The following is a 24,994-nucleotide window of genomic DNA, read 5'->3' on the forward strand; positions in this document are numbered from 1 at the left end:
GAAAAAAAAATTCGAATTAAAGACAGAAATTAGGATTAATAAATTCAAAAAATAGATTTACGTATATATAAATTAGGATAAATTAATAATTTTATATTCGCGTATATTTAATAAGTTTCATGGGGTGGGTACTTATGTCTGTTCCCCTATTAGGAGTGGCAAACAGGAAAATCCGCCTTGTCTCGCCAAAACCCCACCCCGCCTAGTAAGACGGTCCTGAATTTTCCCCCCGCCCGCCTAATGGTAAGCTGACAGGATCTCATTTTTTTTATAAGCCATTAAATATTAAACAATATATATAATTTCACAAAAATTTCAATAAATTTATAATTTCTAAAAATATAAAAAAATTATAATTTTTAAATTCACGCACATTTACGTCTTTATAATTATAAATATGTAATAAATATAATTATAAATCAATTTTGTTGAAACAAAATAATAAAACCAGCATTGTCCAAAGCAAAACAACTATTATCCAAAATATAACTTAAAACTTCTTCAATTATCATCTTCATCATTTTGTAGATCAATAACATCATAAAAATTTGTAAAAAAATAGCTCTACCAAAAAATAGCTCTAACAAAAGATTTAAATATTTAGGTCATGAATATGGTTTTAGTAGATACTCCAAATACACTTTCTATTATATATGAATACGGTCTTTTTGGCATGTATCACGATTGGTGTAAATCGTTTAGCACTTATCCTAGGTCCTACGATTTTCTCCACGCAGATTATCTGTTTTCAAGACTCAAGAAAATGTGTGTATAATTATTTCATTTCTCATTCATCAAAACCAATAGTTTGTCAGATCATATCAACAAATAATAATTATCTGTGTCATTTTGCTAATATATTTATTGGTCTTTTAGGTGTAATTTTCAAGTTGTGTAAAAAATTATTTTTAATTTTATTTTATTAACCAAAATTAATTTTAAAATAAAAAATTATTTTATACATCATATTATAAGATAGTGTAGTCATTCATTCTTTTAACGGTAATTAATGCCAAATAAACTGGTATAAAAATGGAAAAAAATACATTTATCAATCTAGGAATAATAATTTGTTTCAATAGAATAATTTCTCAACGATAATGTTTTAGTTATATTACTAAGGAATATTAATCAATCTAATAGCTTTCCTAAAGAAATAAGTTTATATATAAGTTTGAAAATTTGAAAATCATGTCATAAAATGTAAAATATAACCGATAGCAACTTTGATCATATTGTTTTGACTTCATGAATGAATATGATATCAATAAATAAAGTTGTCACATTTAAATTTCAACAAAGACAAATCTCCACGAGTATTGATATCAATTATAATTGTTCTACTTTCAAGACAAATACTATTTTTTTTCCTGTACCAACTCAGCAAGTCGAGAACTAATCCACCACGGATTGAAGCTTCATTTATCAAGGGTCTGTCGCTAGCTAAGGAGTTATTATATATATACATAAGTGAGAATGAAAAATACTTCCGTAAATAGACGAGTGAGATAACTACTCAACCAACTCAAATTAATTAAAATAAATACTAATTATTTTTAATATTTTTAACATTAAAAATTGTTAACATTTGATTTTAATTATAACTTTATAAAATATTTATAGTAATAATTGTTATATATATTTTTTGTTTAATTTTTTAATAAAAACTTCATATATTTTTATTAATTATTCCGTGTACTGTATGAGAACATTGCCAAATAAAATGATGTGAGAAACTAAAAAAAATGTATTTAGCAATTTAGTAAAATAATAATTCATTTTACAATAGAATAAATTATATATCGAATATTATTAAGGAATATTAACGAAATTAATTGCTTTTGTAATGGCATAAGTCTGAGTTTGAAAACTTGAAAATCATATCATAAAATGTGAAATTTTAATAGGTAACAATATTGATGATATTGTTTTGACTTCAAGAATGAATATGATGCTAACAAATAAAATTGTCGCAAGTAAATTCCAACAAAAACAAATTTCCATAAATATTGTTATCAATGAGAAATTATTCTACTTAAAAAAATCTATTTTTTTCTATGGTGTTTTTTTAACTGGACAGATCGAAAACAAATCCACTACGTATAGAGTTAGCAGTGAGGCGGGTTTTTGCCTTATCCGGCCCTGCCCGCCGTCCTTAAACTTCTTAACTACCCGCTCCACTTATACCTGCGAGTAGTAAAATATTGTACCCTAACCCTTTCCTGCGAGTACCCTCCCCACTCTTACCCATCCTATAACAATTAAATAATACTTTAAGATTTACATATTCATACATATTAAGATAAAAAATTAAAATTTATACATAAATTAAACCGCAAACATAAAATTCATATAAAGTCTAATAACATGAAATAAAAAAAAACTAATGTCTGATCATTACAAATTTAACATAAAGTGTATTAGCATTACTCTAAATGTCAATCTCAATATTATTATGAGCAACACTGTTGTTTTGTGCGTTCTTTCTAACATTACTAGCCATGAAATAATCTTAAAGCACCTATATTGAAAAAATTGAAAAATCTAAACAAACCATATATAAAGTATTTATCGAAAAAAATGAGCAAACCATTATAGTATCAGTAATTAGATCCATTGCACATATATAAATCAACCAAAATCACAAAAACTCTAATTCTCAATCAACATATATAAACTATTGCAACATGACAACATCAGTAATTAAAACCTAAAGTCAACAACGATTTAAAATGAAAAATACAAAATAAACTTTATGTAATGAGAACATTCACACTTCAATGAAGAATCAATCATGAAACATATTTATTTTTATATAAAATAATCTTAGAATCAATCATGAAAAATATTAGTACATAATATGGACAGAAATCATTGAAACGTAAATTAGACCCACTGCACATATATAAACAAAATTGCAACACAAATTCACAACTTCACCAATAAAATTACAACACAAACTCACAACTTCACCAAGTAGAGATTCAATGAAATACAAATTCAGTCATTCATAATGTGTGAGAGAGAGAGGGGAACTTATCTGCAGACAGATAAATAGAGGAGGAAGACAGCGACACACTCAGGAGAAAGGGGCTCCGGTAACAGACTCACACAAAGTTGCAGCGACGATCAAGTGATGAGTCTGTGGAAGAAGAAAAGAAGAATTTAACAGACTCACAATGTGATAGGAGAGAGAGAGGGGGAGAGAAATTTACCTAGAGAAAAGGGGCTCAATAGGAGGAAGCGGCGACGGGTTTAAGAAATTTATCTAGAGAAAAATGGGCTCAGCAGGAAGGTAGCGACGGGCTCAACAACAATGGTGACGGGCTAAGCAGCGGCGACGACGAGAGCTGTGAAGGTAGGCAGTGACGGGCTTAGTAGCGAGACGATGAAGCTGTGACGACAATGAGAGCTGTGAGGTTTATTGATAAGTCGAGAAGAAGAAGACTCTGGGTGAGGATGACTGAGTCTCTCTGGCGCGGCTATGGAGTATGGACTCAGAATAATCATTGAATCTGTGATGTGAGGCAAATTCTAATCTATAAAAGGTGTTTATATGTATATACCCTGGGGCGGGTACACCTTAAACTCGACCCCGTTCTGCCCCCGCTCGAACACTCGTCTTGAACGAAACCTGCCTCATCTCGGGTCGAGTTATTATTCGTTTTGACCAGGTAGGGACGGGTCGGGTACTCACGGGTTTCAATACTCCCGCAAAATTTAACCACGTATTGATACTCCTTTTATTAATGATCAATCGCTTGCCAATAGATTGCTACACACGTAAAGCGAGATTCGAACATCCTACTACTTGCTTAAGCGGATGAGTGAGATGATCACTTAACAAACTCAAATTGATTAAGATAAATATTAATTATTTTTAATATTAAAATTCTTTAAAATTTGATTTTAATTATAATTTTATAAAATATTTATAATAATTATTATTATATATATTTTTATTTAAATTTTTTAATAAAAATCTTTATATAATTTTATATATTATTCGGTATAGGGTAGGAGAACATATACTAGTTCTCTTAAATTTAAGACTAAAAAACTTTTGTATATAACTCCTTCATATCTTAATTTGGATATGTCTACTCCACCTAAGATATTTTTTGAGTGGCTTTTAATTTCAGAGAAAAATAGTGATAAGAGATTCTGGAGTCTGAACATGTAATATTGAACATAAATATTCTATGAACTACCATGTGTGTGACAATTTTTTGGATTCGGTTTTGGAATAACAATTTCATTGTAATTCTTTTTTTTTTAGCATAATTGTTTAATCTTGATCATAAAATAATATGCTGGTTGTGGTATTATACTTCTAATCCAATATTATAACTAATTTCAAAAGAAAAAGTATACAAATAAAAGTTTTAATCTCAATATATAGTTATCTTTTTTTTTTCTAAATCTAAAATAATTTTCCATTTATAATTACACGTACACACATAAATTAAAAAATGTTAACAATAAATAAAAGTAGAACGATGTAAAATTATTTTATTAATTATTTTACTTTTATGCTAACTCAATATCTTTCTATTTACTATTGTAATTTACCTTCATTTAATATAGTAATCGGTGAAAAAAATTTTAATATGGTATATTGAAATGTGAATAGTTGTAATAGGTGGTTTTTCATATTGTTAGACAAATCTAAATCAGTATATCAAAAATAAAAAAATAAAAAAAAAGAACAAACAAACAAAAAATAATTAAAAAAAAAGGTGTAGAAACACATGGTTGAAGGGAGAAAGGAGAGGCTGCACTATTGCTACCGAAGCCACCGCTACCGAAGCCGTTGAGCCTCCGCCAGCGGCCTGATTCAGATCGAGCCGCCTTCATAATTACATGATATAGATGTGTTCTTATAACATATTTAATGTATGTGTGTTTAAAAATATTAATAACTATTATTAGTTTTATACTTTTTTTGGTCAAATCATTTTTTCTCTATTTCTCTATTCATCTTACAACAATTTTGGCTTTTTGAGCTTGCATATGAACCAAAAACCTGAAAATTTTTCTTGAAGAAAAAGAAAAGAAAAATCAATAATGATCTCCAAGAAGAAGGGTGGAAGAACGGAAACAACAAAAATTACAAAGACAACGACAGCGGCAGCAACAACGAAATCTTGCACCCGTGTTGGCAAGTATGAACTTGGAAGGACCATTGGCGAGGGAAGCTTTGCGAAGGTCAAAATTGCAAGAAACGTTGATAATGGCCAAAGTGCAGCCATTAAGATCCTCGTCAAAAACCAGATTGTGAAACATCCTAGGATGATGGAACAGGTAAGAAACCTTGCGCGTTATATTATGAAATTTTTTATCCAAAAATTTAATCAGTTAAATAGAATTAGGTAAATATAGTTATATGTTAGATACACATTTATAACATCTGAACTTTGTAAATAATTGATACATATATCTTTTTGTACTGAATTCGAATTGTCGCTAAAAAAATCAATGTATTTCTGTAATTAAATTCAATAAGGAATTTAATTCTCTTTATAACAAAAAAATAAAAATTTATTTGACTTCTTCGTTCATATAATTAACAGAGAGTAACATGTAATTAAAATGTCAGATCAATAAGTCGTGTTAAAAACAAAAAATTGAGAAATATATTTAAAAAGGATTGAACATGATCAGAATAACTTGTAAGGTATTACATTCTTTGTAGGAGCAGGGATTTTCTTTCAATATATACTTTTGTTTATTATTATTATTATTATTATTATTATTATTGTTATTGTTATTATTATTATTTCTTTTGGCAGCTGAAGAAGGAAATCTCTACGATGAAGATGGTCCAACATCCCAACGTTATCAAAATTTATGAGGTATGTACCAAAGCAGTTTTACTTTAATCTTCTTTACAAGAATAACAGAAAGTGTGCATTTTGAACAAATATTGCAGAAAGCCAAAAGTAGTCTTTTCAACTGGGGCTTGATACCCTGTTTATGTCTTAAAATGAATTTTATGGTGTCTATTATTTAGTATATAACTTTTATCTAAATTTTTTTTTGTGGTGTCTTAATGTATAAATTTGTAATTGTCTATTATTTATGACCTATTTTTATGTTGTGTGTACTATAAATCATAATTGCTAGAAACAAATCAGTAATAATAATTGATCCGGCTAAAATATTAAATTATTAGTTGAATTGATTTATTCGGTTATAATTAAATAATTATATAAAATTATATTTTATTATGTTATAATAAATATTTTTTAATTTTATTTTTGTACTAAATTAATGATTACTTATGAATTTCAATAATTAGTTTGGTAGTTTATATCTATTAACAAATATTATATAATTATAGAAAAGGAAAATATATTTTTATTTTTTTAATTTATAGATATTATTTAAAAATTGTATATAATTAAAAATTATAGTCAATATAATAAAGAGTGAATATAAAACTGAAATTTAAATAAATCAAATAAATAAAAAATAATTTAATTGATGATATATATATATATATATATATATATATATATATATATATATATATATATATATATATTAACATATAAATTACCGAGAAATAATTTACCCTGACGATATAATCTTGGCCTCCTAACCTGATGACCAAGGTTCGAATTCTATTTTTTTTTTTGGAAATAATTTTAAAATTATAGAAAATGAAGAACATTTTTATATTTTTAATTAATTAAAAATTTATTTATTTTTGAGATAAAAAATATGACTTATTTATCATTTTCTCTCATTTTAAAATCGCCAGTCCCACAAGTGACAACTGACAAGTTCTTGCATAGCTTAATTCAGGTTAAAAAGAAGTCTTTATATATAAGTCTTATGTGCAGCATTACATAATTGAATCAGGTTGGACCAATCCTAACCGGTTTAAAATTTTTTTAAAAAATGTATATATTACACATAATGTCTTTATTATTTTATTTTATTTTTATTATAAAAAATTCAATCTTCACTCTTTACCAAACTCCATTTTCACCATAGTATTATTCTTGCATTTCACCATATACATGACATCTTAAAATGGTGTATATATGCTATTCCATTTCCTTGTATCTTAACAAATTGGATCATATAATATTACTAAATATATTATTCTAAGTCAATATATGTGCTCTCTGTTTAAGCATAGGTGATGGCAAGCAAAACAAAGATTTACATTGTCTTAGAGTTGATCAAGGGAGGAGAACTATTTGACAAAATTGTAAGTTTCTATAAAATCAAAGTAATAAGAAATACATAAAATCAAAGTAATAAAAAAATTATATTATTTATAAAAATAAATTTTAATTACTTCATCGATCTTTATAATTTCATTGAATTTGCAATTAAGTCTTTATATATATTTTTTTCAATTATACCTTTATACTATATCAAATATTGTAATTAAATTCTTACCGTAACAAAAATATTAGAATTAACAGAATATTTTTTTAAATAAAACAAATATGCCTAACACTCGATTGAATATTTTATATTGTTTAGCAGAATATTTTATTAATTCCAATATTTTTGTAATTTAGTTATAAAATCTGATATAATATAGAGAGTCAATTGAAAAAAAATCTATAAAGATGGATTTAATTAAAAATTAAGTAAAATTATAAATATCGACAAGAAAATTCAAAATATTGAAACAACAAAAGTTTAAAAGATAGCATTTCTTTTAGCTTGTTAACATTGATGTTTTTACTTTTTACATGGATCTTGCATGAAAATCCATAGAAATAATTCCTCTATTAAATCTTAATTTGATTATCTAGGCCAGAAAAGGGAGACTAGAAGAAAATGAAGCAAGAAGCTATTTTCATCAATTAATCAATGCAGTTGATTATTGCCACAGTAGAGGAGTTTATCATAGAGATTTGAAGGTATATACCCTAACCACATTAGTTTTTTTTTCCCCACATTAGTTGAATTAATAGACTGAGAGTATTATTAAAATGTCCTTTCTTAAATAATTTGTTTGATATTTATATAAAGTTATTTTTTTTTTGGGAAATCTAACAAGGTATTTTGATAGTAAGAAAAGGAAAATTCAAATCTTCTTTCGAAAAATATTTGGTAACTAAAAGAATATAGTTAAAATTAGCTAGAACTTGCTTTATTTAGTTTTTATTAATTACTGCAGTAATTAATAAAAGTTAAATAAAATAAGTTACGGCAATTTTTTTGTCTTCCTAATATTATCAATTTTTTTCAGTAGAAAAGAAAGATACAAATATATTTTTCTTTCTTTTTTTTGTTTCCTCTTATATTGGTATTTGGATGCGTAATCCGAATTAAAATTTTTTAAATTAATGCAACCGATTTAATTTAATTACTTTTTATGTTAAATTCCAAAATATTTTTAATAACAATCCTCTATCCAAACATCCTGAGGGGGTTTTGTTTCAGCAATTTTCTTTTTTCCCCTGTGAAAATATCAATCATTTTATATATTTGTATAAATTTTATAAATAATAGAAAAATATTTCAATTTTTTTTGGAAAAAATTAAACAGGATAGCTTCTTATTATAATCAATTTTCAATTTTTCTTCAACTATATAAAAAAAACTCATGTTGTAAAATTAGTGTTTTTTAAAAACAGAAACAAATACATTTAACAATAATGTGAGTATAAGTAGGAATCAAATTTAGCCAATTGTACTTTTAAAAAAATTAGAAATAAGAAACACTCATGTTTAATGTATTTTGCAGCCTGAAAATCTTCTTCTGGACAAACATGATATTCTTAGAGTTTCAGATTTTGGATTGAGCACATTCGTACAGCGAGTAAGATAATGTTTTTATGGATGTTATGGAATTTTACTTTATTATTGCACCTGCCAAAAATTTATAATTGGGTTTAAATCTTATTTTCAAGACAAGAGAGATAGAACCATACATCTTTGTTTCTACTTTTATAAATTAACAAAATATAGAAAATATACACACACACAAAAATTCTCTAACTTTGTAAGTAGGGGTGTTCAAGTGGATTTGATGATATCCAAAAATTTTCTGATTTTAATTTGTGCATATAATCTAATTCACAAGGAGATCGAATCGGATCCACACTTTAATCGAATTGGATCGCGAATTTTACATCTATGTCCTCGATTCTAATTCACATATCAATAAATTTGCATTAAATAATAAAAAAATAAGTACTATTTATGTTTTATTTTAATTAATAATTATTATTATTCGTATATGTATGTTATAATTTTTTTTGTTATTTAAAAATTAATTTAATAATATTTTAAAAATAAATATATTTAAAAAATTGAACAAAAAATTATTAAAATAAAAAAGAGATTTTATTAATTTTTTATAAAAATAAAATTTTTAATATATTTTTATTTTATAAATATATTCGATATTTAATCCAAATATAAAAACTGCAAATATAGAATCCGATCCAATACAATCAATTTAGTGTAGATTGAATTTATATTTTGACTATATCTAATCTAATTCGATTAATAAACACTCCTATTTATACGTATTTATGATCATGTCTCAATATAAGGAAACGAAATATTGCTTATAATGTGTCCTAATTATCTTAAATTATTGATTATTTGTTGTAGGAGGATAAACTTCTGCACACTACCTGCGGAACCCCTAATTATGTTGCACCTGAGGTATCTACTTTGTGTGCTTATGGATATTTGGACTATACCTCTACAATTTAATTACTTCTGTAGATTCATAACTTTATTCAATTTTCAATTAGATTTTAAAAATTATAATTAAATTTTCATATATATTATATAAAAAAATTGTAACAAAATTCTCGTAATAGTTTAAAAATTTAATTTTAATACGCTAATAATATAAAGAATTTTATATTTATATTTATTGAATTTAATTTATGTATTTAAATTAGTTATTTTTATTAATAGGAGAAGCAATACACGACTAATTTTTTTGTAAAATCCTCTTATAGTGATAATACATAAAATATAAATTTTATTTAAAGTTTTTATTATACAATTATTTCTGATTATATCTATTTTGTTTAAAAATTATAATCAAGAGTCTATATAACTGCATTTGTTTCTAAAAACAGAATAAAATAAGATACTGAGAATAAGACATAAAAAATAGAGACACATAATTTAGTGTTTTTATATTATGTTTGGTGATAAAATATAACAAATTATGAAAATCTAATTTATTTTCATTTTTTCATTCAAAATATTTGAGAAGAAAAATATAATAATAAAAAGTATAATTATAAAAAATTAACAAAAATAATAAAAGAAAAAAATAAAAAATAAATTATGTCATTTATTAGTATTTTTATATCTTTTTTATTAAGATAAATATAAAATACATTAATTTAGTATCTTTAGACATAATATCTCTATTCATATTTTATTCATCAAATACAATTTTATGTCTCTGTGTTTTAGAGTCTCATTTACTGTAAACAAATGTAGTCTATTAGACATGTAAAGCCATTAAAATGCACTATATAAATATATAATGAATGAATTACATTTATACCCATATTAGGTGATCCATAATGGAGGTTATGATGGTTCTGCAGCTGATATATGGTCTTGTGGAGTCATTCTCTTTGTACTCATTGCTGGATACTTGCCTTTTGATGAACCAAATCAAATTGCACTCTTCAGAAAAGTAAGTACTATGTCTATCATATCATATTGAAGTTTCTTTATGGATGTTATTTCATTATAGGGCAATATATGGAGATTTAAGGGTAAGTTGTTTTTGTTTTTGTTTTTATTATTTATTCATATTTTTTTTTATATCTTTGTAGAAAAACATAGAAATTACAGATAGAAAGTTGCAAGATGTTAATTTTTTTCATTTTTTTTGTCAAAATATTTAAAAAATAAAAAATATTAAAAAAAATATTTTTTCAAACTAAGTAAATTAATTTAAAACAATTATTTATTAGAATTGAGTCAAATAAGTATGATTTTTTTGTTCTTTGCCCTATGATTGTACAAGATAGAAATCTTTTTTTTTTTCATGTCTTTTTTTATTATTATTTTTTAATAAAAGATGGTATATATACATAAAAAAATTAGTTATTAATTTAATTATTATGTATTTGTGTATAAATATATATGTTATTTACTTACACATTTGAGCCAAGTAATGCTAATTAAGCCTCATGGAATTGATCATTTGTATTACTTATCCTTTGAATCTCAATCATTTCTTCATTTATAAAAAAAAAAAAGAGCAACTCAATTTTGTATATTTGTTTCAGATTGAAAAGGCTGAGTATGTTTTTCCACCGTGGTTTTCCAAGGAGGCAAAGAAACTACTAAGTCGCATTCTTGATCCAAACCCTCTCACAGTAAGTCTTAAATTAGTTCTTTTGTTTTTAGAATAATTGGATAACTGATTTTTGAAGAATTTTGTGATAGATTTATAAATTTTTACAGAAAATAAAAGCAACACGAAAATTTTTAAATAATTTCTAATGGATTAATAATTTTTTTTATAAAAAATACCAAGTAAATTTTCAAAAATTACAATAATAAATTTACATGTTCCTAGGAGAAATTTATCATTATTCAATTAGTTTTTTGTCCATTCCGTCAAGGACTTAAAGTCCAATACTCTATGAAAGGTACCCGATTCAAGCAAGAGAGAGAGTAAAAAGGGAAAGAATTCAAGAAAGAGGAGGGAGTACGAACAGAATACAAGCTAAACTAATTACTAACAAACTAATTGATATGTACTTAATTACAACCAACTAACTAATTTTGTTTACATTAATTCAACATCAGCTAATATATCTATTACTCCAACTTATGATTTTCGATCAAGAAATATGGCGCGATGCACACGTTATGCTAAAAACTGCGCAAAGTGCGTTTGAAGCCTGCAGGAATAGCAGGCACTTTTCCGCAAACTTGAAAAGGTACAAGAAGTACTACCATCTCTTAACTGAAATATACTCTTCTACCGGATTTTGAAATTATTAGAGAGAGACTGCGTTAATGCCAAGGAAAATCTGTATAGGAAACATTTCTCTGCACTTATGTGGACGGCATGACAATGGAAAAGTGTCTCATTCAGAGACTGCATGGTACCTTTTTAGAAAAAGGCGGAAGTCGACGAGGACTTCCATAAGATTCGTCTCGTCTCTTGAAAGAGGAGCGCAAACGGAAAAAGGCAGAGCACAAGAATCACATCCTAAGGACACGGAGGCTGACCGTGAAGCCCGCAAAGCAGCGAGGAAAGCCAGGAAAGAATTCAAAAGAAAAGAGAGAGTACGAGTAGAGTACGTGTAGAGAAGAGAAAGAAGGATTTGGTTGAATTTGAAGTATATTAATAAAGTGAGTTTCAATGTCACGCAATAGTAATTTAGTTCTAACTATTTATAGTAGAGGAGTTACGGCTGTCACAAATTAAACTAATCACTAACAAACTAATTAATATGTGCTTAATTACAACTAATTAATTAACAAATTGATTACAAATTAATTAATTCTATTTACACTAATTCAGCGTCAACTAATCTATCTATCACTCCAACTTTTCAAGGATTGCTAATTATTTTTTAGAGTCTTATAGTTATAATTTTATTAAGAAATTCTTTAAAAGTTAAAGTTACTTGTAATAATATTAATATTTTTATATGCTTGATTCTCTTAGTTGTTGTGAACTTGTTAGATATACCAATCATGTTGTTTATTGATTTTTGTAATTCTAATGTGGTAAAATAATTTTATGTTCTATGCTTATACATATTTTTCTTTCTAATACATGGAGCTGCATTTTGTAGAGGATAAAAATTTCAGAAATATTACAAGATGAATGGTTTAGAAAAGGATACAAACCACCAATATTTAAAGAGGAAGAAGAAATAAATACAGACGATGTGACTGCTGCTTTTGATGATTCCAGGGTAATTTTTTTTTCTTTTTTTTAAATAACCATGTAAGTAGTTAAAAATTTAAAATAATGTATATTCCTTCCGGTTAAGAATATAAGACATTTTTTATTCAAAACTTTTATATTTTATCTAAGAAGTGTTTTGACTAGCTCAAGAATGTTTTAATATTTTTTAGTAATATCCTAAATTAATTCCAAAAAATTTTTTAGTTGGATATTTTAATTCTTAAGAAATTTTAATCATCAAATCGATCTTCAAACTTTTACTTTAGAAAAAACGATAAATCGTTCATTGACCTTTCCTCTCGAAAATAAATAAGTTATCGATTAATTAAAAATACAAAAATATCTATCGTTTTTTAAAATGTGAGACATCTAAATTTTTTAAAAAAAATCAATTTATCTCTATATATTTTAAATAGAAGGACTTAAAAAGTCAGAATTTTTTTTCTTTTTACTTTATTAGATAAATCAGTTTTTACATCGAATTTAAAGAAATGATTTCCTAATCTATGTGTTGATGTAAAAAATAACTTGTATTTGTGCATAAACAGGTTTGTTCATAAAGTATTGTAAGTAAAATTCTGTCTGATTTGTAGGAAAATCTGGTGACAGAGACAAAAGAGAAACCGGCCTCACTGAACGCTTTTGAGCTCATTTCAAGATCAAAGACCTTTAACCTTGAAAGTATGTTTGAGCAGAAATCACTAGTAAGTAAAAACAATGATATAATTTGATCACATAAAAAAATTTATGCAAATATATATATTTGAGAAATTATTTTAGTAAAGAATAAAATTGAGGGAAAAATGAAAAATTTTACTAAATTTATAACGAACATGTACACAGTACATGATAAAAAAATTATAAATTTTTTGTTTAATTACTTTATTAGTTTCTATAGTTTCACAAAATTTTTAATTAGGTCTCTGTTCTTTTTTTCCTTTTAATTGAATCTTTGCACCAAAAATTTTTTTAATTGGTCCCTACACTTTCTTTTTCTTTTATTTGGGTCATTACACTAATTTTTTTTAGTTGAGTCCCTATAAAATTAAACCAATTACTGCAAATAGGACCTAATTAAAAAGGAATTAGTGCATGGACCAATTAAAAAAAACAAAAATATAGAAATCTAATTAAAAATTTACGAAACTATAGAGATCAATAGAGTAATTAAAACTAATGTTTTTAACTAAAAGAAATAATCTTTATGTTTTGTCAAAATTTTATTTTTTACCGAAATATTATCCACTATATAATAAAGGCATAGTTTTTATTTATAGGGTTAACCACAAAAAAACGCTACGAATTATTCAAACGAGGACAAAAATGCACTCGAATTTTACTATCGATAAAAATGCTTTCAAATAATTTAAAAATACAACAACAATATCCAATAGTAAATATATATTTTCAAAAAATACCTTAGAAAATGAATTTTGATGTGATTTTTTACAAGTATGATTATAAAAATAAGATATTATTATACATAAAAATTATTATTTTTTCTTTAAGTATATATTTTTTTATAATATTTTTTTTAACAACCAATAATACTTTTAAAAAATTACAAAACAATATATACATAACAAAAAATCACCAAATTTTAAGAATAATAATATCTCACTTTTATAATCACGCATGCAAAAAATTACATCAAAATTCAATGTCTAATGTATTTTTCGAGAAATACATATTTAATGTTAGTTTTTTTGCAAGATTATCTAACATTAAATATGTATTTCTCAAAAAATACATTAGAGATTGAATTTTGATGCAATTTTTTTAAGCATGATTAAAAAAAGATACTATTATCTTTAAAATTTGGTGATTTTTCGTTAAGTATATTATTTTTTGTAATTTTTTGTTAACAACTAATAATACTTTTAAAAAATCACAAAAAATATGTATTTAGAAAAAAATCACCAAATTTTAATAATAATAATAATATCTCATTTTTTTAATTATACTTGTAAAAATCACATCAAAATTTACTGTTAGATATTGTTGTTGTGTTTTTAAATTATTTAAAGACATTTTTATTGATAGTAAAATTCAAAGACATTTTTATCAGTATTTGAATAATTCGATGTTGCTTTTGGTGGTTAACCTTTATTTATATTTGACAAAATGTATGCTCAATTTGATCCTTATGTGCGCATCAATTTGGTTTCTAAATTTAAAAAATTTTCTGGCTTTTAACATCAAGACGTAACATTTTAAAGATTTCAAAAAGCAAGTTGAGTCACACGTGTTATTTCAAATCCTAAATTTATTATGACTGGGAGTTTACTTGAGACGAAAATTACTATTACTAATATAGAAGTATCTAATTGAATCGTAGTATATAAAAACCTGTAATATTAGCATTACATAATAATTAATCTCATTCTTCTCTTTTATATGTTATAATGGTATTTATGTATTTTTTGTGACTACTAAAAAGATTTTTATTAATAATTATATAATTGTCGCTAAAATTTTTTTAACGATAAAGTATATAGGACGATTAATATTAAATTGTAGGTAAATATATTAGTGATTATTTTTATTATCATTAAAAATAAAATAAATAATCGTTAAAAGTAATTTTTTTTAGTAGTATAATGTTTAATTATTTGTCAATTTTATTATTTAAACTGAATATTACAGGGAATGGTAAAGAGAGAAACACATTTTACCTCACAGTGCCCTCCAAATGAAATTATGTCTAAAATTGAGGAAGCTGCCAAGCCTCTTGGATTCAATGTTCACAAGCACAATTATAAGGTAATTAATTATGCATCTCTAAACACTAATTACACAGAAATATTAAGTATTAGTTTCGGTGGAGAAGGAGAAGCATTTCAGACATTTAGAATGAATTTGGATAGTTCCTCTAACACTAAACAAACACCATTATTTCTTTTAGTTAATTACTTTTTATTAATAATTATATATTCGTTATTATTATCATTATATCATAATGACAAGTAATAGATTTTTATGACCATTAAAAAATATTTTTTTCTGACCATTATTATAATTATGACTAAAATTTTTTTATTGACAAAGTATAAGATGATTATCGTATAATAAGATAATAAAATAGTAAAAATTAAATAAAAATAAACAATATCGTAAAATTGGTCTAATATATATCTTCTGTTTCTTTATTGTCCACAAATTTTAGGAGGATAAAAAGAAATACAATTATATGTATACTTAATTATCTGAATTATTAAATTGGTCGAATTGTGTAATCGTTAATTAATCTCTATATTTTATATATTTTAGAGACAATTAGAATTTCCTCACACTACAAAATGTGAAATAATATTCTAATAAACTAACATCAATTTTGCAGATGAAGTTGCAAGGTGATAAGAGTGGAAGGAAGGGTCACCTTTCAGTGGCTACTGAGGTATATTGCATGGTTTGAAATCTTATTGATATATGAGAATAAATCACATTATTTTTCTAGAGAAAAATTAATTAGCTTGATGCATTAAGAAATGTACCGTACGTTTAGTTTGTATTTTTATTTTGTTTTTAAAATTTTATAAAAAAATAAAAGAATAATTAAAATAATAAAATTTTAGTTTTTGTTTTATCTTTTATTTTTATTTTTTTTTATAAAATTCTGAAAATAGAAAACACATTCTAAAAGTGTGTTTGGGACTTTGGGTTGTGTTTTTATTTTTATTTTTAGTATTTTATGTTTTCGAAATTTTGTAAAAAAAAATAAAAGAAAGAAACAAATAAAAAAGATTTTATTTTTTTTATAAAATCCTAAAAATAAAAAATATTTAAAAAAAATAAAAAAATTAGAACATAAACCATACAAACCCTAATTTTTTGAGGCAAGGATTCTGCCTCCCTTTCTAACGGCATTGACAAAGTTGTGTTTCTAACTTGAAAATTGGTTAGTTATATTTTGGATTTCATTGTACTCTTTTATTTTATTAGTTCAAAAATATTATATGTATACTAAAAATTAATTATTATATATATATAAATATATATTATTTTATATTTTTATATTTTAATATATTTTTTATATAAAAATAATTTAATGACTAATTTTTTTTATATATACACGTAGTATAATTCTTTTATCATATAAATATAGTTGCAATAAAAGATATACCATCGCCGAGGTTGTCACAACTGCAAATAATATTATGATTGAAAGCGCAATTTAAAATCATGACCTTAATTATTCAACCACTTAACAACTAAATTGTTTGAAATAAATGTTAAATAAGAGTTTTCTAAACCTTTATTTTTAATGTGTACTTAATATTTTTGCATAAACAAATTATTGCCTATGGCTACAGGTTTTCGAGGTAGCACCCTCCTTGCACGTGGTGGAATTGCGAAAAACAGGGGGAGATACATTGGAGTTTCACAAGGCATGTGTTTAACACTATTCTCTGTTTTTTTGGTCACTGCACTATTCTCTGTTTCAAAATTAAATAAGAGTTTAATTAGAGATAAATATTTGACAAAAAATAAATAAATTCCTAACTTTATAATTCGATAATACATAAATTCTTAACTAGTTAAAAATATAAAAATATCTCTCGTGTTTTAAAATGTGAGATATTTAAATTTCTTCATCTAAAATATCTAAAAACAAATAGATTTTTTAGAAGAACTTAAATGTCTCGTTTTTTAAAAATGAAAGACGTTTTCGAATTTTAAATTAGTCGAAAATAGAAAAAGAGATAAATTAAATTTTAGGGAGATGTTAAAAATTAATTTTACAATAAAAAGAAAGTAAAATAAAATTTTTAAAAAAATCAAACTAAAATTTATACATAATTTATAAAAAAAATTTGAAGTTTGGGAGCAATTATCCCTTTTATTGCATGAGGCTCTGTCCCTTAGTTGAGAACTTATTTGTTTTCACCAATTTTAGGACTTATTTGTCATTTTTTCTAAAATTTTTCAATTAATGAAAACAAATTTTTTAAAATAATTTTTTATTCTAAATTTTAAATTTTTAATCTTAAATTTTAAATTTTAAATTTTAATTCTAAACACTAAATTTTAAAAAAATTAAAAAATTAAATAAAAAATAGGCTAATATAATAATATTAACTAATTAAAATTTATTTATTTATTATTCTTTAACTAAATCTCCCCTTTTAGCATTTTTGATATCTTGAAAAATTAATTCACTAGGATATAAATAATTGATTAATTAAGTTGGTGACTTTACTCAATGTTGATTTACATATATGCAGTTCTACAAAAGCTTTTCATCAGGGTTGCAAGACATAGTGTGGCATTCTGAAGAGAACAAAATTGACGAGGAATGAAGGTATGCACTTCTATGATATATTCTTTTTTCTTAAAAATGAAAAAAAAATTGGTCTGTCTAATTTATTAATTCATGTGTTAATAATGTGCCGCAGGTGTTATATATATGTAGATATGAAATTAAGCCGGTTCTTGGAAGAGTATGCGTTAAATTGGGAGAATTCTGAAGATAAATTGGTGCATCTTTGGATTTGCATTCTCTCCAAAATATCTCCTCAGCTTAAGTCATTAGCTTTAAGTAAACTTTTTTTTTTCAAAAAAAAAAGATAACGGGATTTATTAGCTTGATAATTCTTTGTATTTATTTTTGAAACGATTTAACTGTAAATTTTTTTTGGGAATTTCTCCCAATGCCTATACTTTTAGTGAAGGTGTCCATATTTATTTGTGTATTCTATTTGTTAATTTCAAATTTTTAATTTTAATCTACAAATTTTAAAATTATTAGAGTTTTTTTATGGTATTTTTTATTTAAAGATTTAGTGTTGATCCAAATTACTGCATACATAAAATAAAATTTAAATCACTAATATTTACTTAAATAAAAAAATAATTTGACCAATTGACCAAATAGAATTGGTTAAAGAAAAATAGTTTATCTAATATTTTATTAGTGCATCCTAAATAATTAACTATATACACACTTGTTCTCTGTCGGTTTTTTTTTCATTCCTTATTTTTAAAGAATTATATCATTCTTATTAAACGTTAAAGCCAATCATTGTCTACTCGGTGCCGTCATAACTCATAAAGCCGTGTTGTGGATGGATTATATTAAAAAATAAAATAAATTACTGTGAAAAAGTTTATGATATATATATATATATTTATATTGATTAAATTAAATGTATTTATTTTATACTATCTAAAAATTATGTTACAAGTTAATTCTAAAATATTAATCGATATATATGTATACACAAGTGTATTGTCACTCTTATAAATTAATTAGCATTAGCAGTATGGTAAGAATTTTTTTTCTTTTAACATAATGTCAGCTTTCCTACTGCAATTTATTTTTTTAATATTCTGTTTTATTTTTCCAATACTTTGTGATTTTCTTTTTCATGCTTGCAAAAATCTGACATTAATTTCGTATGGTTGGAAAACATTAATTATTCAAGTAGTAATTAAGAAAAAAAATACTTTATCTATAACAGTTAAATAAGGTTTTAGTCCAAGTAAAACTTATTATTTCTTCTAATTAAAAAGAATCACTATTTTTTTAGTTTTTGTAGATTTTTTACTTTTATTTGGATTCGTACAAATTTTAAAATATTTAGTTTACTTTTAATTTCCGTCATTAATTTATTTATTATTAATTAGGTTAGCTAATTGTCAAACAATTATCTGCTTTATAATATATAAATTATTATACAAAAACACGTAATAATTTCATATTTAAAATATTCACACAAAAGAAGAATCTCAAAAATTTAAAGAGTAATTAAATATGTGGTGCAACCATGTACTATTATTAATATCTATTTTATTGTTATTAACTAATTAACTATGGCGTGTATGTGATTGATTGGAACTTATGATTCGTCCGCATCATGAAGTTGATGGGGTTGAAGCTAGTAACTAGTAACTATCAACCACAGTCCACGCATAGATACATCTGAAAATATATTTAGTTGTATTTATAATGATATTGATATTTATTAATTAGATCAGTTTGTAGTTGTAGCATATAGCATTTATATATTGCAAGCGTGTGTACAATACACCACATCCAGTAACCTCTAGAATTAAAGGAATAGAAATAAAGGGGGTTGAATTACAGGAATAAAAGAAATTGTGATTTAAAAAACTGTAAGGGTGCGTTTGTTTTTGAAAAAAAAAAAAAAATAAGACATTAAAAATAAAATATAAAAGATAGAGATATAAAATTTTATGTCTTTATATTTTATTTGATGATAAATTAGAATAAATTTTAAAAATATAATTTATTTTTTTTTTAAATTAAGAAGAAAAATATAATAATAAAAAATAAGTTGTGTTTTTTGTTAGTGTTTCTGTTCTTTTTGTCAAAATTGACACAAAATATACTAATTCAGTGTTCCTAATATAATATTTTTATCTATATCTCATCTGTTAAACATAATTTTATATCTCTGTATTCCATCCTTAAAAATAAACGAAGTCTAAGTGCCCTAGTGAGGCCCAACATAAAAATTAGGAGAATTTTTTCTTTTTTTATTGAAAGAGTCTAGTAGCAGAAACGACACAAATATCCAACACAAGAACAATATGAAAGTACTCACAACACAATATGGCAGCAACTATAACAAACAAATATAGCAAGTAAAGCAATAACAAGAACACACCGAAATTTTAATGTAGAAAACCCCCTTAATGTGAGAGGTAAAAATCACGGGTCGTCCAGACCAATGAAATAGCTCCACTATAATCAAATGAAAAATAAGAGAGTCTCAAACAAAGCACAAAAATGTGCATATAACCAGGCAAAACATCAAAGCAACAAAGTTCACAAATAAGAAGCAAAAAGATGAAATATACCCAAAAAACAGAGCTGCTGTCAAAGCTAATTTCTTCCTCTACAAACCTCCAATTCAAATCTCCACCGTTCAGAATAAAGAACAAGATGTGAAGAATCTACAGTCTAAATATCACGTCGATCCAATGGTGACAAAATGAGAAACTGCCGCTCCAAGATTGCAGCTCTATGTAAAAACAGGAAACCTAATTTTTCTCTTGCGAAACCAATTTCTCTTACTGAAAAACTCCAATCAACATCTCCACCGACAAGAATGAAGAACAAGATAATATAAACACGCGGTTTAAATTTCAAGTCGATCTAACGGTGAAAAATTGAGTAACTGCCATTTGAAATTTACTGTTTTGGACAAAAACGAAAATTCTATTTTTCTCCTTCTCTTTCTCTTTGGTGGCTATACTCTCTCTCTCAAAAGATCCCCAAAATTTAAATTAGGATTGTGACACTAAGATATAAGAATACATCCCCAAAATATTGAATTTGGATCTCACAAAAAAAGCTCAACATTTATCTCATTCTAAACATGTAATAATAATAATAATAATAATAATAATAATAATAATAATAATAATAATAATAATAATAATAATAATAATAATAATAATAATAATAAATTACGATATATTTTAGTTCATTCTCACAATGTGAGAATCTAACGACTATATTATTCATCCATATATAATTGTCTAAAACTTTTTTTGTTTGTTCATTAATTAATTTTAACTAACTAAACTAACCTTTATTCTTTACACCTCTCCTCAAACTCACGATTAGTTCTAAGATTACTCTAAGCTTATAATTTAAATAGTTGAATATGACCGCTAAAAATAATTTTTTGAGGATGTAAGTGATGCTTGAAGACTAATATGAAACTCTTTTAACAAGTTTTGTATCTAGACCATCTCTACTTTACATGCTACTAATGAAATTTTATTTCTGTAAAGAATCTACTAATTATTGTTTTTTTCTAGAAGATTATGAAATGAGATTAATTTAAAAAAAAAACACAAAAATTTGACATTGATTTTTCATTTTTTACTGCAGCTCAATCAGAGTCAAAAAAACTATATAATTTATAATTTCTAAATTTATTACACAAAAACCATGATGTTTTATTTTTTGGAATACAAAATTGTAATTATCCTTCATTGTTACTGTTTATATTCTAACCTAAAACATAAAATCTGATCTAATAAAGATAAAGGTCCAACCAAAAGAGATGGTATGTACCGTTTATCTGACCTCTTTAAGAAGTCGGACACGACAAAAGGAGTCCAACCCTATTTATCCAAATAAGTAACTGCTTTTCTGAATATTTTCTTCTATTTCTACCTTCACTAAAAGATAGATCTTAACAAACTCTTAAAATAAAGGAAACAGTTATCCACCAACAAAAGTAGAACTAATACAAAAAGTGGTTATTAATTCTATAAATACACTGATATCGCTCAAGTATATTCACGTTCTAATCTACTAAAAAATCTGTCTAAAATCCTTACTAACTTTAAGCATCGGAGATTCTTACAGGTACCACCCCACCTCCTCACAAAAAACTCTGACGACAGAACCTCAACGCAAAAACAAGTCAAATACTACTTCAGACCTAAATTAACATTTTAGATAATTCTCGAAACAGCTACTATTTACTTCAATTTCAAAAAATAGTTTTTATGCCCAAATCTTTTAAAGTAAAAACACTAATAAGTTGTTGAATTAATCATGTGTTCTATTTTAAAGAAGTTATTTTTTATGATAATTATATCATCAACATAACATAGCATATAAATAATTGACTTAGGATCATATTATTTAATAACACAAGAGAGATATCCGAATTGGCATTTTGAAACTAAAACAATAAAGAGTATTACTTAATTTTATAAACCATTCTCGTCTTAGTGCTTGTTTTATATCATATATAAAGGCTCCTATTCAATTTACAAACCAAATTGGGTGGACTTTCTTCAAAACAAAGTGGTTGAGACATATAGATATTTCGATGCAAGTCCCTGTTTAAAAAGGCATATTAAAATTGAATTGGCTAATGGTCCAGTTTTTAGAGAGAACAAGAGTTAATTAGGCCAACTCTTGCTCTGTGGTAAAAATCAACGCTTTCAACATGATGAAACTCTTTAGCTACCAAACGTGTTTTTGTACCTTTAAATCTCGCTACATTTATATTTTTCATCATAAATATTATTTTAATATTAGTATTTTTAACAATTAACATGTATTTTTTATTTTATTAATTAAAAAATAGTTTAATTATATAATTAATTAATAATAGTTATATTTTTTATAGAAATATTAAAAAAGTTTAATCTACAAATAGCGTTAATGATTTTTTGAATTATAAATTGCATGCAGCTAATAAAGTCTAATGTATTAGTTATTTTTTAAGGATAGACAGTATTAATTCTATTTGTGGTACTCAATTCAACTAAATTTATTTTGATAAAGTTGGCAATTTGATTCGCAACTGGTTAGGTTGATGAGAGTAAAATAGATTGAATTGTAAGTAGAATCAGATGTGGATTTAGACTTAATCTAATTCGACCTATTCGCATTCTAATATATTATAATATATAATTAAAAATTATTAAACATGTATAATAAAGTTGATGAAAATCAAAATTATATTTTCTTCTTTTTATAATTTAACATAGATTTTATTATGATTTTATTACCTTTAATTTTAACATAGACTTAATTTTATATTTTATATTTTATTAGTATTTTATAAAATATGAAATACTTAAATATTATGTTTGATTAAAAAAATTAATTTTTTGTGGATAAGATTGAATAGAATCAAGTGTAAAACTTTAGGACGAGAATAAGATTAAGATAAAAAATTTATCAATCCACAGATAAATTAAATTTTAAAGAGAATCTAAAACTATAAATACAATTGGAATAAAATATAAATCTTACTCTCTTTTGTTACTATTAGGGAATGAAATAAATCCAAGAATACAGAAAAGAAACAAAGTTAGTTTGATCAGTGTAAAAAAAAATTGAGTAAAAAATCACAATATATTTCTCATTTGTGTATTAGGACGTCAAGTCATGGAACTCGCGTATAATTGTACTATTGTATTTGAAATTTGAGAAAAAGACAAATTAGTCTGTAATATTTTGTCTTATGCATATTTAAAATTTCAAAATGAAAAAATGTATTTAATATTTTTATTTTTTTAAAATTTGAACACTTAAATTTTTTTGTTCATATGTAGGGATGATAATATTATCCAAATTTGTGGATATCCATTTCGTTCTTATTTGTTTGGGGCAGGTAATTATCCATCCCGCACTGGGTGGATTTTTAGTGGAACGAATTTTTGAGAGAGGTGGGGCAGAGTCAGATTTAAGTAATATCCGTCTCTATTCGTTCCACTATATATATAATATATATAATTTTAATATATAATATCTATAATATATGTAAAATAATTAATAAATGATTAATAATATTGTATTATATTTAAATTTTTACTTTAATTTATGTTATGTATGTGATGATAATTATATAAATTTTGAAATTTAATTTTATTTATTAGATTTTAATAATTATAGGAACGGATAAGGACGGGACGGGTACCCACCGCAGGAGCGGGTTAGGGTTCAACGTTTTACTATCTGTGGATAGAAGTGGAACGGGTTTTATGCGAATTGTTGTACAGTAAAAAAGGTCAGTAGAGCAAAAACTCGCCCCTATCCATCCTGTTGTCACCCCTATTCATATCGTAAAAAAATATTTGACGTAGACGTTGTTCTGTAAAAATAATCGTTACGACATCCTACTGAATGATATAAAAAAGGTTTAGAGACAAAAAAATTCTAATATTTTTTTATCAATAAATAGAATCGAATGGACTGATCTGACCCAAAACACAGTTAAAAGAAACACCACGTTCGAATATTAGTGTGCCTTCTCTCCCTCTCTTTGGAGCAATGTAGAAAGAAAATAAGAAAAATTTGCTAATCTTAAAATAGTGTAATATTAGAGTTTTTTTTGTCTGTAAACTTTTTTTACACCGTCTATGTAAGAGGTTGTAACCGTTTATTTTTTTTATCCTTTTTTTTTCATTTGGTTCGAGAGTTTATCAATAATCAAAATATATTTATTTGTATAGATATATCGTTGCTCATGAATTTGTTGACCTAATAAACCAATATATATATTTCCGCCAACCTATTAACAATAATATAGTTAGATATTTAGATCAGCTACTGTATAATTTCAATATTTAATAGATGCCAAAAATTCAGCTTCT

General features: G+C 24.8%; 1 protein-coding gene across 1 annotated transcript; it reads left to right on the plus strand.

The window, feature by feature from the left end:
* The first annotated feature begins 5,121 nt into the window (after positions 1-5,121).
* Positions 5,122-18,195, plus strand: LOC130961562 (CBL-interacting serine/threonine-protein kinase 9-like). The gene is made up of 14 exons (XM_057887507.1): positions 5,122-5,304; positions 5,793-5,855; positions 7,151-7,222; positions 7,782-7,889; positions 8,720-8,794; positions 9,595-9,648; positions 10,526-10,651; positions 11,253-11,342; positions 12,780-12,902; positions 13,489-13,599; positions 15,542-15,658; positions 16,236-16,292; positions 17,209-17,283; positions 18,121-18,195. The coding sequence occupies exons 1-14, from the start codon at positions 5,293-5,295 to the stop codon at positions 18,193-18,195; spliced, it is 1,158 nt and encodes a 385-aa protein (XP_057743490.1). The 5' UTR covers positions 5,122-5,292.
* Positions 18,196-24,994: the final 6,799 nt, after the last annotated feature.

This window comes from Arachis stenosperma, chromosome 2, assembly GCF_014773155.1.
Source record: "Arachis stenosperma cultivar V10309 chromosome 2, arast.V10309.gnm1.PFL2, whole genome shotgun sequence".
Classification (NCBI taxonomy): domain Eukaryota; kingdom Viridiplantae; phylum Streptophyta; class Magnoliopsida; order Fabales; family Fabaceae; genus Arachis; species Arachis stenosperma.

Coding starts and splice junctions, on each gene's coding strand:
- LOC130961562 (XM_057887507.1), top strand. Junction 7,890..8,719: donor TTTATCATAGAGATTTGAAG/GTATATACCCTA, acceptor TGTATTTTGCAG/CCTGAAAATCTTCTTCTGGA. Junction 17,284..18,120: donor ATACATTGGAGTTTCACAAG/GCATGTGTTTAA, acceptor ACATATATGCAG/TTCTACAAAAGCTTTTCATC.